General features: G+C 44.9%; 2 protein-coding genes across 3 annotated transcripts; both read right to left on the bottom strand.

The window, feature by feature from the left end:
- Nucleotides 1-260: 260 nt before the first annotated feature.
- Nucleotides 261-3,395, bottom strand: msmo1 (methylsterol monooxygenase 1). Of its 2 annotated transcripts, none has more exons than XM_077606298.1 (6): nucleotides 3,368-3,395; nucleotides 2,297-2,556; nucleotides 2,073-2,221; nucleotides 1,808-1,934; nucleotides 1,131-1,285; nucleotides 261-1,026 (listed from the first exon to the last, which is right to left on the bottom strand). In XM_077606298.1, the coding sequence occupies exons 2-6, from the start codon at nucleotides 2,549-2,551 to the stop codon at nucleotides 834-836; spliced, it is 879 nt and encodes a 292-aa protein (XP_077462424.1). In that variant the 5' UTR covers nucleotides 2,552-2,556; nucleotides 3,368-3,395; the 3' UTR covers nucleotides 261-833. The 2 variants fall into 2 exon arrangements, with proteins under 2 accessions (XP_077462424.1, XP_077462425.1); XM_077606299.1 differs by having other exon boundaries at nucleotides 2,297-2,553; nucleotides 3,368-3,391.
- Nucleotides 3,396-4,425: 1,030 nt separating this feature from the next.
- On the bottom strand, nucleotides 4,426-12,200 carry klhl2 (kelch-like family member 2). Its single transcript, XM_077605659.1, has 14 exons — nucleotides 11,788-12,200; nucleotides 10,573-10,695; nucleotides 10,295-10,401; nucleotides 10,109-10,230; nucleotides 9,817-9,979; nucleotides 9,636-9,745; nucleotides 9,452-9,568; nucleotides 9,042-9,191; nucleotides 8,847-8,964; nucleotides 7,906-8,103; nucleotides 7,728-7,829; nucleotides 6,744-7,013; nucleotides 6,532-6,675; nucleotides 4,426-6,024 (listed from the first exon to the last, which is right to left on the bottom strand). The coding sequence occupies exons 1-14, from the start codon at nucleotides 11,853-11,855 to the stop codon at nucleotides 5,996-5,998; spliced, it is 1,821 nt and encodes a 606-aa protein (XP_077461785.1). The 5' UTR covers nucleotides 11,856-12,200; the 3' UTR covers nucleotides 4,426-5,995.
- Between the last annotated feature and the right edge of the window lie 327 nt (nucleotides 12,201-12,527).

Raw genomic sequence — 12,527 nt, 5'->3', positions numbered from 1 at the left:
CCTGAATCAAATCATGAAGCTCATTATGGGGATTGTGGACAGCTTAGCGAGGAGTTTATTGTTTCATTCAGGCGTGTTGGAGGGATACAGGGGGAAAAAAAGACCGGATGGGTTACTCACTTCCTGTTTGCTGACTTGACGCTGCAGTGCGGTGCGTGCGTGTGCGTGCGTGCGTGTCAGTCGTGTCTATCCCACTCCCCAGTGCAGCAAAACTTAAGATAGTATTTTTGTCATTTTGTACTTATCATTGAAAGACGGTATAGGCATAAAATAATTTTATTTATAAAAACGGCAAACATTTTTAATTACAACAAAAATGTAAACGTTTAATTATATATATTTTTTCATTTAAAGGCAAAATAAAATTGAATTTAAAAAGTAAATGTGTACTCTTATTCTGTAGGCCTCGAGCTCTCGTTTACTAAGTGCTAAAATGTGATATATGGGATTATTTTACATTCGCAAGCAGCCAGGAAAAAAATAGAGTGGTGGGCCCAGAATAGCAGTTTGATGCTCATTTACTGCCATTGACGGCATTTCAGTGCCGTCGACGGTGGCGCCATCTAGTGTCGTTTCACTCAGTTCCAATGGATTGGACGTCGCTCTGCGTCAATGGTAATCAACGAGTTCATCCGTATTTCCCAAGCAATTGAACGGCTTGGAATACGTATGTATTTTCTCCTTTGTATTGAAGGCAGTCACAAGGAATGAGGGCAAGGGTTACTTTTGGCGCCGCCTGGTGGCACTTTTGGGTCGAACGACCGGCCAGGAAAGAAAAGAGGCAAAAAGAGGGAGGAAATGGGCGACGGAGCGCGCATGTATTTGCGTCCTTTTCACCGCGTCTTCTTGTCACCTTCCTTTTGGGTGACGTACTTGTTGAACTGGTGATCGGTCTTGAAGATCTTGTCCCACCAGGTGAAGGTGGACGAGTAGTTGCCCACGAAGTTCATGTGGTGGAAGTCGTGGAAGCGGGCGCCGGCGTAAAATGGCACCAGGTGGAGGGGGTTCAGCGGGATGTCGTAGCCGCTGCATTTGACATTTTGAATTTGCACGTTAAAAACGTTTTTTGTTTTTTTTCCCCGACGGCAAAATCTTTTATTTTATGGAAAACGACTTATATGTTTACGGACCTGTGCACGTCGATGGTCTCCAGCAGTCGCACGGCCACCCAAGCCCAGAGGAAGAAGACGTGGTCGCAGAAGATGAGGATGCCGATGAAGAAGCCGGCGCCCAGGATCAGCGTCTCCGCGGGGTGGGCGTACTCGGCCTGCATGCCGAACGGCGCCTGAAAAGTCGCCGCCACACGATCAGCCGCTGCACCATCCGTGTGCGGTCGATTCGTCGCCGGTCTTTTGGTCGCCCCGACCGCAACAACGGGCGACCAAAAGACCGGCGACCAAAAGACCGACGACCAAAAGACCGGCGACAAAACAAGGTAAAACAAGACGGTCTCCGCATGAATAAAAGCCAACAATGGCCATGAGCACTTTCACTGAGCCGACGTGCGAGTGTAGAAGAAAGAGTTTGTATGTACATGCGTTGTCCCTTTAAGAAGTGACGTCAGTTCAGTCAGGGTCTTAACAACAAGTTCTCCAACAAAAAACAATAAAAGTCTGAGAAATTTGGAGCTTTTCTTTAGCCTAATAATGACTAGGGCATTAAGTATGACTAAATAGTCATTCGCAGTTTGTATTTAGGGAATTTGAGCAACAATTTAAATGGTAATTATCAATAACCTTCCGGGCGACCAATCGACCGTGTACCCCATCGGCCGCCTCTTTCGCTCGTCCGCGTGCTCGGGACTCACCGTGAACTCGTGGTGGACTTTGTGGATGTACTTGTAGATCCTGCGGTGGTGGAGCAGTCGGTGGAGGAAGTAGTGCCAGGCATCTTCCACCACGGCGCAGCCCAGACAGCGAGCTGCCAAGAAGGGCCTGGAAAAGAAACCCTGTTTAAGATCTTCTCCAATCCAAGTCATGAGTTAAATGAAGACAGCGTCTTCATTGGTCGCCTCCCGGTCACATTCAAATGAAAATGGACATTCAGCGGCATCCAACGGCACTCCAACTCACCACCTGGGCATGGATTCCCAGTCGTAAGGGATGTCGAAGAACTTGGTGAAGTAGTAGGTGCCGCAGATGAGCGGCAGTTGGATGAAGAAGTGGTTGAAGAGCAACATCTTCAAGCAGCGCCACTGCTTCTCCAAGGTTTCCGGTTTGTCCTGGACGCACAAAAGCCGCCGCCTTCTTAAAATCCGCAGCGGGCGAGCGGGGAAATCGACGAGAAGGAGGCTGACCTGCTGGATTTTGTACTTGCGCATGAAGGGCAGGAACTGGAAGAGGAAGGCCGGCAGGCAGAAGAGGAAGTAGATGAGCTCGTGAACCAGGAGGGAGCCCCAGGTGGCGATCTGGAACTCGCTGTAGTTGTCCAGCATGTGGACCCAGGCGCGCTTGAGGGGGGGCTGCAGGGGGTTGGACGGCAACAGGCCGTCCAAGTACTCCGCCGCCAGCGAGGCCGAGCTCAAGATGGTCGCCGTGCCGTTCACCTCCATCGCTGCTGTACAGGAACACACGTTTGGAATTTGATCAGTACGCAAACGGGCCTTGACCCATAGAAAAGACACTTTTTTGCAAGATGTCCAATCCATTTAAAGCGGGAGAGTGGCATTGACTTTGTTTTTCTCGCTTTGCAGGGATTGGACGTCGAGCGACATCAGTGGGAGACAATGACACAATGAACACATTTTTGTATGAATCCAAAATTCTAAAAATATAAGGAATTTAAAAAAAAAACTATCAATGAAATGCGGTTTTCCTTTAAAAAAAATGTTACCCCCATTGAGAAATGTAAATAAAAAGGACATAGGGGACTATTAAATTAATCAAGTTTTACAAAATTCAATGTTCCTTTTATAAATCAAAACAGACACACCAAGTAACTAATTTACGTCATTTAAAAAAAACATGGGTTTTAGTTTAGTCAAGTACAATTATTACGACGATTTTAAAATTTGAATGAATGATTATTTAACATACAATTTAGGCCCGGACCGAAATGTAACCATTACATAACACTCAAGTGACATTTTTAACATCATTTTTGACATCAGTTTCGCAACTTGTAAATACTTCTTAACAACTCGTCGAGCATTTTGACACGAAATACTTCAAAAACTACTTTTTTAGGACATATGTATTCGGAATGCAATGCTTTAGTACCTTCTAGTTGAACCTTAGTCGTGCATTTTATCGCAATTCAAGCCAAATGGTGAACCTATTACACGTTTCTTTTAATATTTTAATTGAAAATAGACCGTTAAAAAGTTAAGCTAACTGTACAAATGCTAGCATGGAGAGTAGCTACTTACCTAAAGGCGTACTGTGTGTGTGTGTGCGGGTGTGAGGACTACCTGCCGCCGTCAAGTAGCTGAGCGAGCGACCTTCCGATTGGCCGGTGGGAAAAGCAGAGTGACGTCGCGTGAGAGAGAGTGCCTCTGATTGGACGTCCGCATGAAGCGATGATAGTGAGACCCAGAATCTCCACGGCAACAGCAAATCAGAAGCCGAGCACGCCTTTCGGACGTGACAGGGAGGTGCCGCCTTCATACACACTTATTGGACAAAAAATATAGTTTACGTATACGTAACTATAGATGTATACTAAATACATATTCCTATACGTATATTCTAACTAAGAATGACATATCACCAAAAGAATAGAAAGAAAAAAAACTCGAATGAAAACACAATTTTATTCAGAAGAGCTTGTTTTTTAGGTTAACATTTTAACAGATTTAAAGTATATGAGTATGAACACAACTTTTTTTTGCAGATTTTAGAATGTTTGTTGAAGATAAATGCTTTTTAAAAAGCCTAATTTTCTTCAAGAAAAGTTGGAAACCCTTCATTTTTCTCTATAGCCTTTGGGCAGCCATGTTGGTCAGGGCCACAATCATATCAATATCAGTTCATTTGCATTAATATCAAGTCATAAATATCAACATATTTCTCAAGAGAGATGATTTGATGACTAAAAGCATCTGTTGTTCACCCAGTGGCTGACATTGGCGGTGACGGACGTCCAACTCGATTGAAGTGGAAAGTTAGACAGTGAATGAACAAACTGCATAATTGATGTAAAAGTGCATTTTGACTAAAGAAATTACTTTTTTTAACTCATTGGCACTAGAACCCAATCCATTTAAAGTGGGAGTGTCGGCAGCAAAATGTTTATTAAAAAAACTCATGTCAATTGACTGCAGAAGCATGAAATGACCTTTCATGGTTCAATTTCCACTAAAATGGAGGCAATATTCCTCAACAATGACTTTTCAAAGCGTGTGCTATGACTTAGTGGCTGCCATGGACAGCTCAACACATCCAATGAGCTGCAGAGAGACGGAAAAAAGCAAAAAAACACAAGACAATCCATTGAAATAGTTTACTGATTTGGCAAAAGAGTTTAAAAACAGATCACAGCCGTTTTTTCCCCTCGTCAATACAAGAAGCGTACGGACTATCATGAGCACTCTACAAAACACGTAGCGTCAAACACGTCCAAAGTCACCAAGCCTACGAGACGCTTTGACAAAAAAAACAAGTGGGCACGAGCCGGCAAAAAATTTGGTCGCTTTCCGGAACCGGAGAAAAAAGCGGCACATTCGTCGGACGTCGCTTTGGAGGCGGAGTCTGTTGGCGGGACGAAATGGGCCGCATGCGAGGCCCGTTTTGGAGGGACAAAAAAAAAAACGGGCAAAATAGCGAGCAAGCGTGCGTCTTTTCTTAAAGTGTCTTAACCCTCCAAACGTATCATTTAACAAATATACATCAAAATGCATTGAGGGAATACATAAGTTCATGAAAATAATCATTACACTTATGTACAGAGAGAATAGAAATTAACCTGAAAAATACAATAAAAAAAATTCTAAAATAAAATAAATATAAAGTAAAATTAAAGACATTCTAAAATTAAAAATATTTAAAATAAAAAAATACTTTATGGGATAAGGGGCTATAAAAATAAAATCGTTTTTATGTACATAAAAATTATAATAAAATAATTTAAAAAAAAATCTGTTGATTATTTGTTTATGTGGGTTGTCTATTTGAGGATTTTTACATTTTAATTTTTTACATTTAGTACTTTTTTTTATATACTTATGTATTCCGCCAATGCTTTAGGTACGTATATATATTTTTTATCTACCGACACATCATGTCCATTTGAAGGAGAGTCGGCAGCAAATGAACAAATACATTTATTTTTAAATATTAGTTGTTTTAATTCAGAGAAAAAATAAATATTCAATTTTAAGGGGGAAAAATTAAGTAAACATTCATTTCAATTTTTAACTTAATTTAGAAAACACAGGAGTAGTAAGCAGTAAATATTATCTCATCAATTTTAATTAAAAATGGAATGAAAAAATAAAATAAAAGAAATATTCCTTTTTAATTATCTTTATTTACAATTTTTCATTCATCCCAAAATTAGGAGGAGTGGGTGTCGGTAAACATTCTTTCATTTTTGGATTAAAAAAAATAACAGTAAATATTCTCTTTATTTTTTTAAACGTTGTTAAAAACCAGAAAAGGCAAGTTATTCTCCGATTGATTCCTAAACGACGGAAATTTTGCCATCAACTTCATTTTATCGAAAAACGATGTCGACGCACGCGATTGGGCGGGACGGCCATCGTGGCGGCGCATCCGTGCACGCAAAATAAAATCAAATAAAGCGCAGGAGCGACGGACGGGGAAGCTTTCCGAGGCCCCGCCGTCCTCTCGTCCGGTAAACGTTAGCGCTCGGCGCTAGCCGGCGGCGGCGTCCGGCACAAAAACCGGGTTTCAAACCGTCCACTGCTAGAAAATTCTCGGCGCTCGCCGACGTCGTCGTCGTCCGGTCGGCGTGCCAACGACGCGTTCAGACCGGTGACGGGTGTCGCCCGGGTCTTCGGGAAGTTCTGCATCTAATCGGCGGCGCCGGCGGCGGGTCATAATGGCTTGTCGATCACGGTCACGCCTGGGAACAAAAAGCGGCCAATTGGTTAAGCCTGTCTGAGTTTTAAGGCCATTTTGTAAATTGTTAGACAAAAAAATAAAAATATTAACAGCTGAAAAAAAAAATCCCAAAGTAGTGATATCGCGATAATTGAGGGATTACTGTATATAGCAGAATTTTGAACTTCTAAGAATGAATCCATTACCACAAGGGTGTCAGACTCGGGTTAGTTCGTGGGCCGCTTTAACGTCAACTTGATTTCACGTGGGCCGGACCATTTTAGGTATAATATTTAGATTTTTTTTTGTTATAAATGGATTAAAAGAACTGGATTAAAAGCCCTGAATATTCCGTTTTTTATAGATCTAAAACAATGTTTATTTGAGCTTTTTTATTTACTCGCATATAAGCCGCACCCTTAAAATAGTTGAATTTTACCATTTCTCGCGGATAACCCGCCCCCGATTCCGGTAAGTTTTTCAGATAACGATGGCCAAACAAAAAAAACCATAACGTGGATCCACTTACCGGCGTAACTGCGTCCCGTGCTCATGCAGCTGGTCAGCAGCGTCCACTTGTCGGAGGCGGGGTTATAAAACTCCACCGAAGCCAGGTTGCAGCTGCCGTTGTCGCCGCCCACCACGTACAGCAAGTTGTCCACGGCGCACACGCCTGAAACGGACGGGCGCTTAAACGTGGAAGCCAAGGGAAGGCGGGGCCGGTCCCCCCGGGGTCCTCACCCGCGTTGCGGCGGCACACGTTCATGTCGGCCACTTGGCGCCAGCTGTCCGACGCCGGCTCGTAGACTTCGCAGCTCTTGCGCACCAGGGGTCCGTCGTGGCCGCCGGCGGCGTAGAGGCGGCCCTTGAGCACGCCCACGCCGGCGCCGCTGCGTCGCGTGCCCATCTCGGCCACGTAGCTCCACGCGTTGCCCTTGGGGTCGTAGGCCTCCACCGTGCTCAGGCATTGGCGGGTGGCGCCGTCGTAGCCGCCCACCGCGTACAGCATCCCTGACCGCCACGGGTCACCGTGCCGTCAATGGCCCGCAAATAAACAAGTAAGCCATAAGAAATGATCCCAAACGGTCAACAAATCTTCTTCATTTAACGCAAGGGTGTCAAACTCGGGTTGGTTCGCGGGCCGCTTTAACGTCAACTCGATTTCACGTGGGCCAGACCATTTTAGCTATATTACGATTTTTGTTTTTTATAAATGGATTTAAATCCCTGAATATTCCGTTTTTTTATAGATCTAAAACAATGTTTATTTTAGCTTTTTTTTAAAATATACTTTTAGATTTTACAAAATTATTTTTGACCTAAAAACAGAAAAAAATGGATTAAAAAATGACAATGATTGATTTAAAAGGGGGTAAATTAGGAAATTTAATATACATCTATACTCTTCCTGATTTTCCCCCTTTTAAATCAATCATTGACATTTTTTTAATCATTTTTTTCTGTGTTTTTAGTTCAAAAATCATTTTGTAAAATCTAAAAAATATATATATAAAGCTAAAATAAACATTGTTTTAGATATAAAAAACGGAATATTCAGTTCCTTTAATCCAATTAAAAAAAAAAAAAATCTAAATATTATATCTAAAATGGTCCGGCCCGCATGAAATGGCGTTGACGTTACGCAACCCGAGTCTGACACCCCTGACTTAGCGTAAATGGGTGTTTGGTTTGGAATAAAAAAGCCAAAGTGTGGCGTGTAGTCACCGTTCAGCACCCCCACGCCCACGCTGCTGCGTCGTGTGCTCATGGGCAAAACGTGGAACCATTCGTCCGTCTTGGCGTTGTACGCCTCCACCGTGGACAAGCCTGTCCCGAGACAGATCCCATTTGACGGTCATGAACAGCAAGTATTAACTAGTATTTTTTTAAAATACATTTTTACCAGTGCTGCCGTCGAAGCCCCCGACGGCGTAGAGCAGCCCGTTGAGAACGGCGGCTCCCAGCGTGGATCGGCGGTCCTGCATGCTGGCCGCGCCGCTCCAGCGGTCCGCCGCCGGGTCGTAGGCGTCCACCGTCCGCACGCGCAGGGAACCGTTGAAGCCTCCCACCGCGTACACGCAGGTGCCCACCGACACGACCCCTGAAAGGAAGAAGAGCGCTCTTTTGTGGCATTTCTCACTACCTGTCAATTTTGTGAGCTGTGCGAGTCACTTCCTGACAATTTGGGGACCTTTGTGGCTCATTTGGGGGTACTCTGGGGTGCCTTCTTATTGATTTTGTGTCAATTCCAGTTGATTTTGCGGCCTTAGATGACATATTATCTAAGTCAGGGGTGTCAGACTTGGGTTGGTTCGCGGGCTGCTTTAACGTCAACTTGATTTCACATGGCCCGGACCATTTTAGATCTAATATTTAGATTTTTTTTTAATAAATGGATTAAAAGAACTGGATTAAGATCCCTGAATATTCAGTTTTTTATAGATCTAAAACAATGTTTATTTGAGCTTTTTAAAGATATTTTTAGATTTTACAAAATGATTTTTGAACTAAAAACACAGAAAAAATTGCTTAAAAAATGACAATGATTGATTTAAAAGGGGAAAATCAGGAAATTTAATATACATTTATATCTATCATTTGAATTTGATCCTAAAACAGAAAGTCAGCACTCATCATTGACTTTCCCGGGCCACACAAAATGATGCGGCGGACCAGATTTGGCCCCCGGGCCGCCACTTTGACACATGTGATCTAAGTGCTGTGTTGTAACACCCGCGGCCAAAAGTTTTGAGACGCTTTACAATTGGTTTAGATGAGACAGAGTGTGAAAAGTTGGCGTCACTAGCGGAGGCGTCGCGCCGGAGATTGATCTGCGAAACCTACCCGCTCGGCATCTGCGCGTGGGCAGCTCGGCCACCTGGTACCAGCGCCGCTCCTCAAAGTCGTAGCATTCCACGCTGCGGATGGCCTTGGGCGCTTGGCCCCCCACCACCACCATCACCTGTGGCAAAAAAACAAACAAATAAATGTAAAAAGAGAGAATTAAAAAAAAAAGTTGTCATGGCTTTTTGGGCCGACCTTGGGGCAGCGGGCGGGGGTGCGTGCGCGGGTGCGCGCCGTCTTGATGAGCGCCCGCTGCTCGGCCGGCAGCAGGTGGTACTTCATGGCCTCGATCAAGTAGTCCTTGCAGGCGCTGCTGTTCTTGATCAGGGACTCCTCCTCCACGCGCTGACCTCACAAACGCAGGGCCACTGATGTTTATTGGCGTTGGTTATCGTGCATTTATTGCTTTAATTTTAGCTTCTTTTGAAATTTCTCCATCCCAGAAATCGGGCCCGATCATTTTTTTTTTTAGAGGATCGGAATCGGTAAAAAAAAAATCGTGTTTTTAAAATGTATTTCTAGGTATTGACTGATTGGCAGCCAGAGACAGACGGGCGACCAATCCAGTTTGACTGGGGGTCAGGAACGCGACGTCGGGCGCTGACCTGCACCAGGTATTCCCGGGTGAGCAGGGGCAGGCGAACGTGCTCCATGAGGTGCGCCAGGTGCTCCTGGCGAACATCTTTGTCGTGGTTGACCCACGCCACCACCGACTCAAACACCTGCGTGGTAAGCGAAAGGGGAGCGTAAGCGCCACACGTGGCCGCCAGAGGGAGACATTACACCCACCTTCTCCTCCGTGGGAATGGTGAGTTTGTCACTGGCGATGAGGCTGGAAACCTGCTCCATGCCCAGGTTGAGGAACTCCTCGCTGCCCACCACTTCCGTAAAGTGTTGTTCTAGAAAAGAAAAAACTATTTCCAATAAATTCCAATTTGTAAACAGAAGAATAAAAGCGTTTTGAAGGCACCTGCGAAGCAGTTGGCCTGCGTGAGCAGTTGCGAGCAGGCGTGCAGGTCGGCGAAGGCTCGGATGCCCAAACAGTTGGACGGGTGGAGTTGCGAGCTCAGGAAGTCGCAGCACGCCTTCCTCACCTCATTTAGCTGCAACAGGCCCGCCGCTGGGAGCACCGCCTATTGGGCACACAATGGAAGTCAAATGTGATCAACTTTGTGAAGTTGTCCCCTTTAAAAGGCATCAACAAGAATTTCTCTCTTGTTATAAAATGTAAACATGGCGGTCGGTGCGTCACTCAGGGTCACCTGCACGTTATCTTCCGTGACTTGAATCTCAGCCGTGTAGATGTAGTCCACCAAGAGTCCCAGCGTCCAGCCATCCATCTCCTTGATCCTCACGCGCTTGGCTCGGCTCTCCGCCATCTCGCCTGCAGCCGGGCCGCCGTTTAGTGGGAGGCGGCGGCGAGCGGGCGGGCGGGCGGCGGCGCTTACCCGTGAACATGGCGTGGAAGTACGGGCTCCCGGCGGCCAGCACAACGCGGTGAGCGGCGATCTCCACGTCCTCCGCCACGATGGTCACGTCGCACAACAGGTTTTGGCTGAGGGGAGGACATTTGAGTTTTTAGTTTTTGTAGCCCATTAGCCCACCCTCCCATCGCTAGCCGTGTCAGTGCGGTGGACGACGACAGCCGTCCATTCACGTGGTGTCCAATCGTCTGTCTACAACAGACGAGTTGAGCACGAGCAGCCCGAAAAATCGTAGTACGCACCTGCGCAACTCGTTCATGACTTTGAAGGCCTTCCTCATGTGTCGAGGGTTCAGCGTGAGCGGCCCCTGTCTTTCGGCGCCACCGTCCTCTTTGTCCAGAGCGTGCGGACAGAGCCGCGTACACCTGAAACGAGTGCAGAGGTCAAATCAACTCAGTGGTTGCCATTGACGGCGACAGACGTCCAACCCATTTGCATAAAAAAACATTGAAATTAAAACACTCAAGTTTGTCTATCTTTGTGGACTGTCCGATGGTTTTCAGCCCTCCCAATCCAAAATAAATTGGATCACCGGCAATGACGGACTATAGACAGAAGTAACAGACGGAGAAAAAACTAAAACCTGTCCAAATTCAATTCAAAAATAAACAAATTTCAGACCAATTCACACCAGTCCAAATGGGTCGAACGTCTGTCGGCGTCAATGGGAGCCAATGTTATTTGATGCAATAATAACAAAGCAGTTCGAAGTGTCGGAAGGTTGTTAGTATGATTTCTTAGTTTGAGCAAACTAATTGGTAAAACGGCAACATTTTTAAAGCTTGTGGTGTTTATTAGCACGTTGTCATATTTCTCACCGAGTTTGTCCATTGTCTTTTTAGCCAGTTGTGATCTTAAGGGCTTTTTCCCCTCTGAAAGTGTTCTGAGTGCCAAAGACTTGCTGAAAAGTGCCTGATACGGCATCGAAAATAAAAATAAAATCAGGCTAGTTGACTCATTTGGAACGGATGCTACGTTTGTAAGTGCATTGCAGTGAATGCTTATAAATTTCATTTACTTGGATGTAAATATCTTTTATATGTCATCTTCAGAACTTAAAATCTAGCCAATGTTATTTGATGCAATAACAACAAAGCAGTTAGAAGTGTTGGAATGTTGTTAGTATGTTTTCTTAGTTTGAGCAAACTAATGAGTAAAACGGCAACATTTTTAAAGCGACTCTGGTTCGTCCATCAGCGTCAACGCCAGGAATGAGTTAAAAAGCACTGCTGTCATTACTGCTCGACTATTGCCTTCATTTTCCGCACATGCATCCTTAAAAATAGTGAATATTAATTTAAAAAAAACACATGCAGGCCTGCTATTGTAAGCTTCACGTCCCTTCCCCGCTTCGACGCCTGTCTACTGCGGCACCATCAGTCACGCTAGCGGCTAGCCAGAAGACGTCAACAGGCACAGTCTCGTGTATTTAGTTCATTTTTTCTTTGTCTACTTACAGGGGATGCGTGTCCATGACTCCGCTTGTATTCAACGGCAGCACACTAGGCCCGGCGGCATGCACCATTCCATATCCGAGCTTCTCGGTCGTCGGCGGGCGGTGGCGGAGTCAGCTCCTCCCGGAGTCCGACCGCGGCGGGGCTGTGAGCGGATGTTGTGGCCGAGGACCGCCGGTTAGCCGCGGGGCGAAAAGCTAGCTAGCCGCGTGATAAAATACCCACTTATGGACGACGTGGGGGAAAGAAGGGCAGTTTTCTCAACCTTTTCCCCTTGTGTCACTCTTTGGAAAAGGCGGTTTGGTGCTACTTATTTTATTCTCCTTCCACCATTCTTTTCATTGAGAGCAGACGCACAAACAAGGAAACGTGTCGGCAAAGAGGGTCCCCGACGCTGACACGGAGTCGCTCAAATGCACAGCGCCACGCAATGGTGGAGGACCGCCATGACTATTTGCGTCCTTTGTTCTTAACCACCTGATGCCTAAATTTAGTACATACTACGTATATATATATATATATATATATATATATATATATATATATATATATATATATATATATATATATATATATATATATATATATATATATATATATATATATACATATATTATACGCGCGGCATCCAATCATCCTTTGTTGTGAATTTAAATTTAATTATTACGAATAGACGCCCAATTCATTTGAACGTGGTAATCATTGACATTTATTAACTCATCTTTTACAATCCTGTTGAGAAC

Source organism: Stigmatopora argus, chromosome 7 (assembly GCF_051989625.1).
Source record: "Stigmatopora argus isolate UIUO_Sarg chromosome 7, RoL_Sarg_1.0, whole genome shotgun sequence".
Classification (NCBI taxonomy): Eukaryota; Metazoa; Chordata; class Actinopteri; order Syngnathiformes; family Syngnathidae; genus Stigmatopora; species Stigmatopora argus.
Note: the sequence above shows the minus strand (reverse complement) of the source record. Positions and strands in the feature narration are given on the sequence as shown.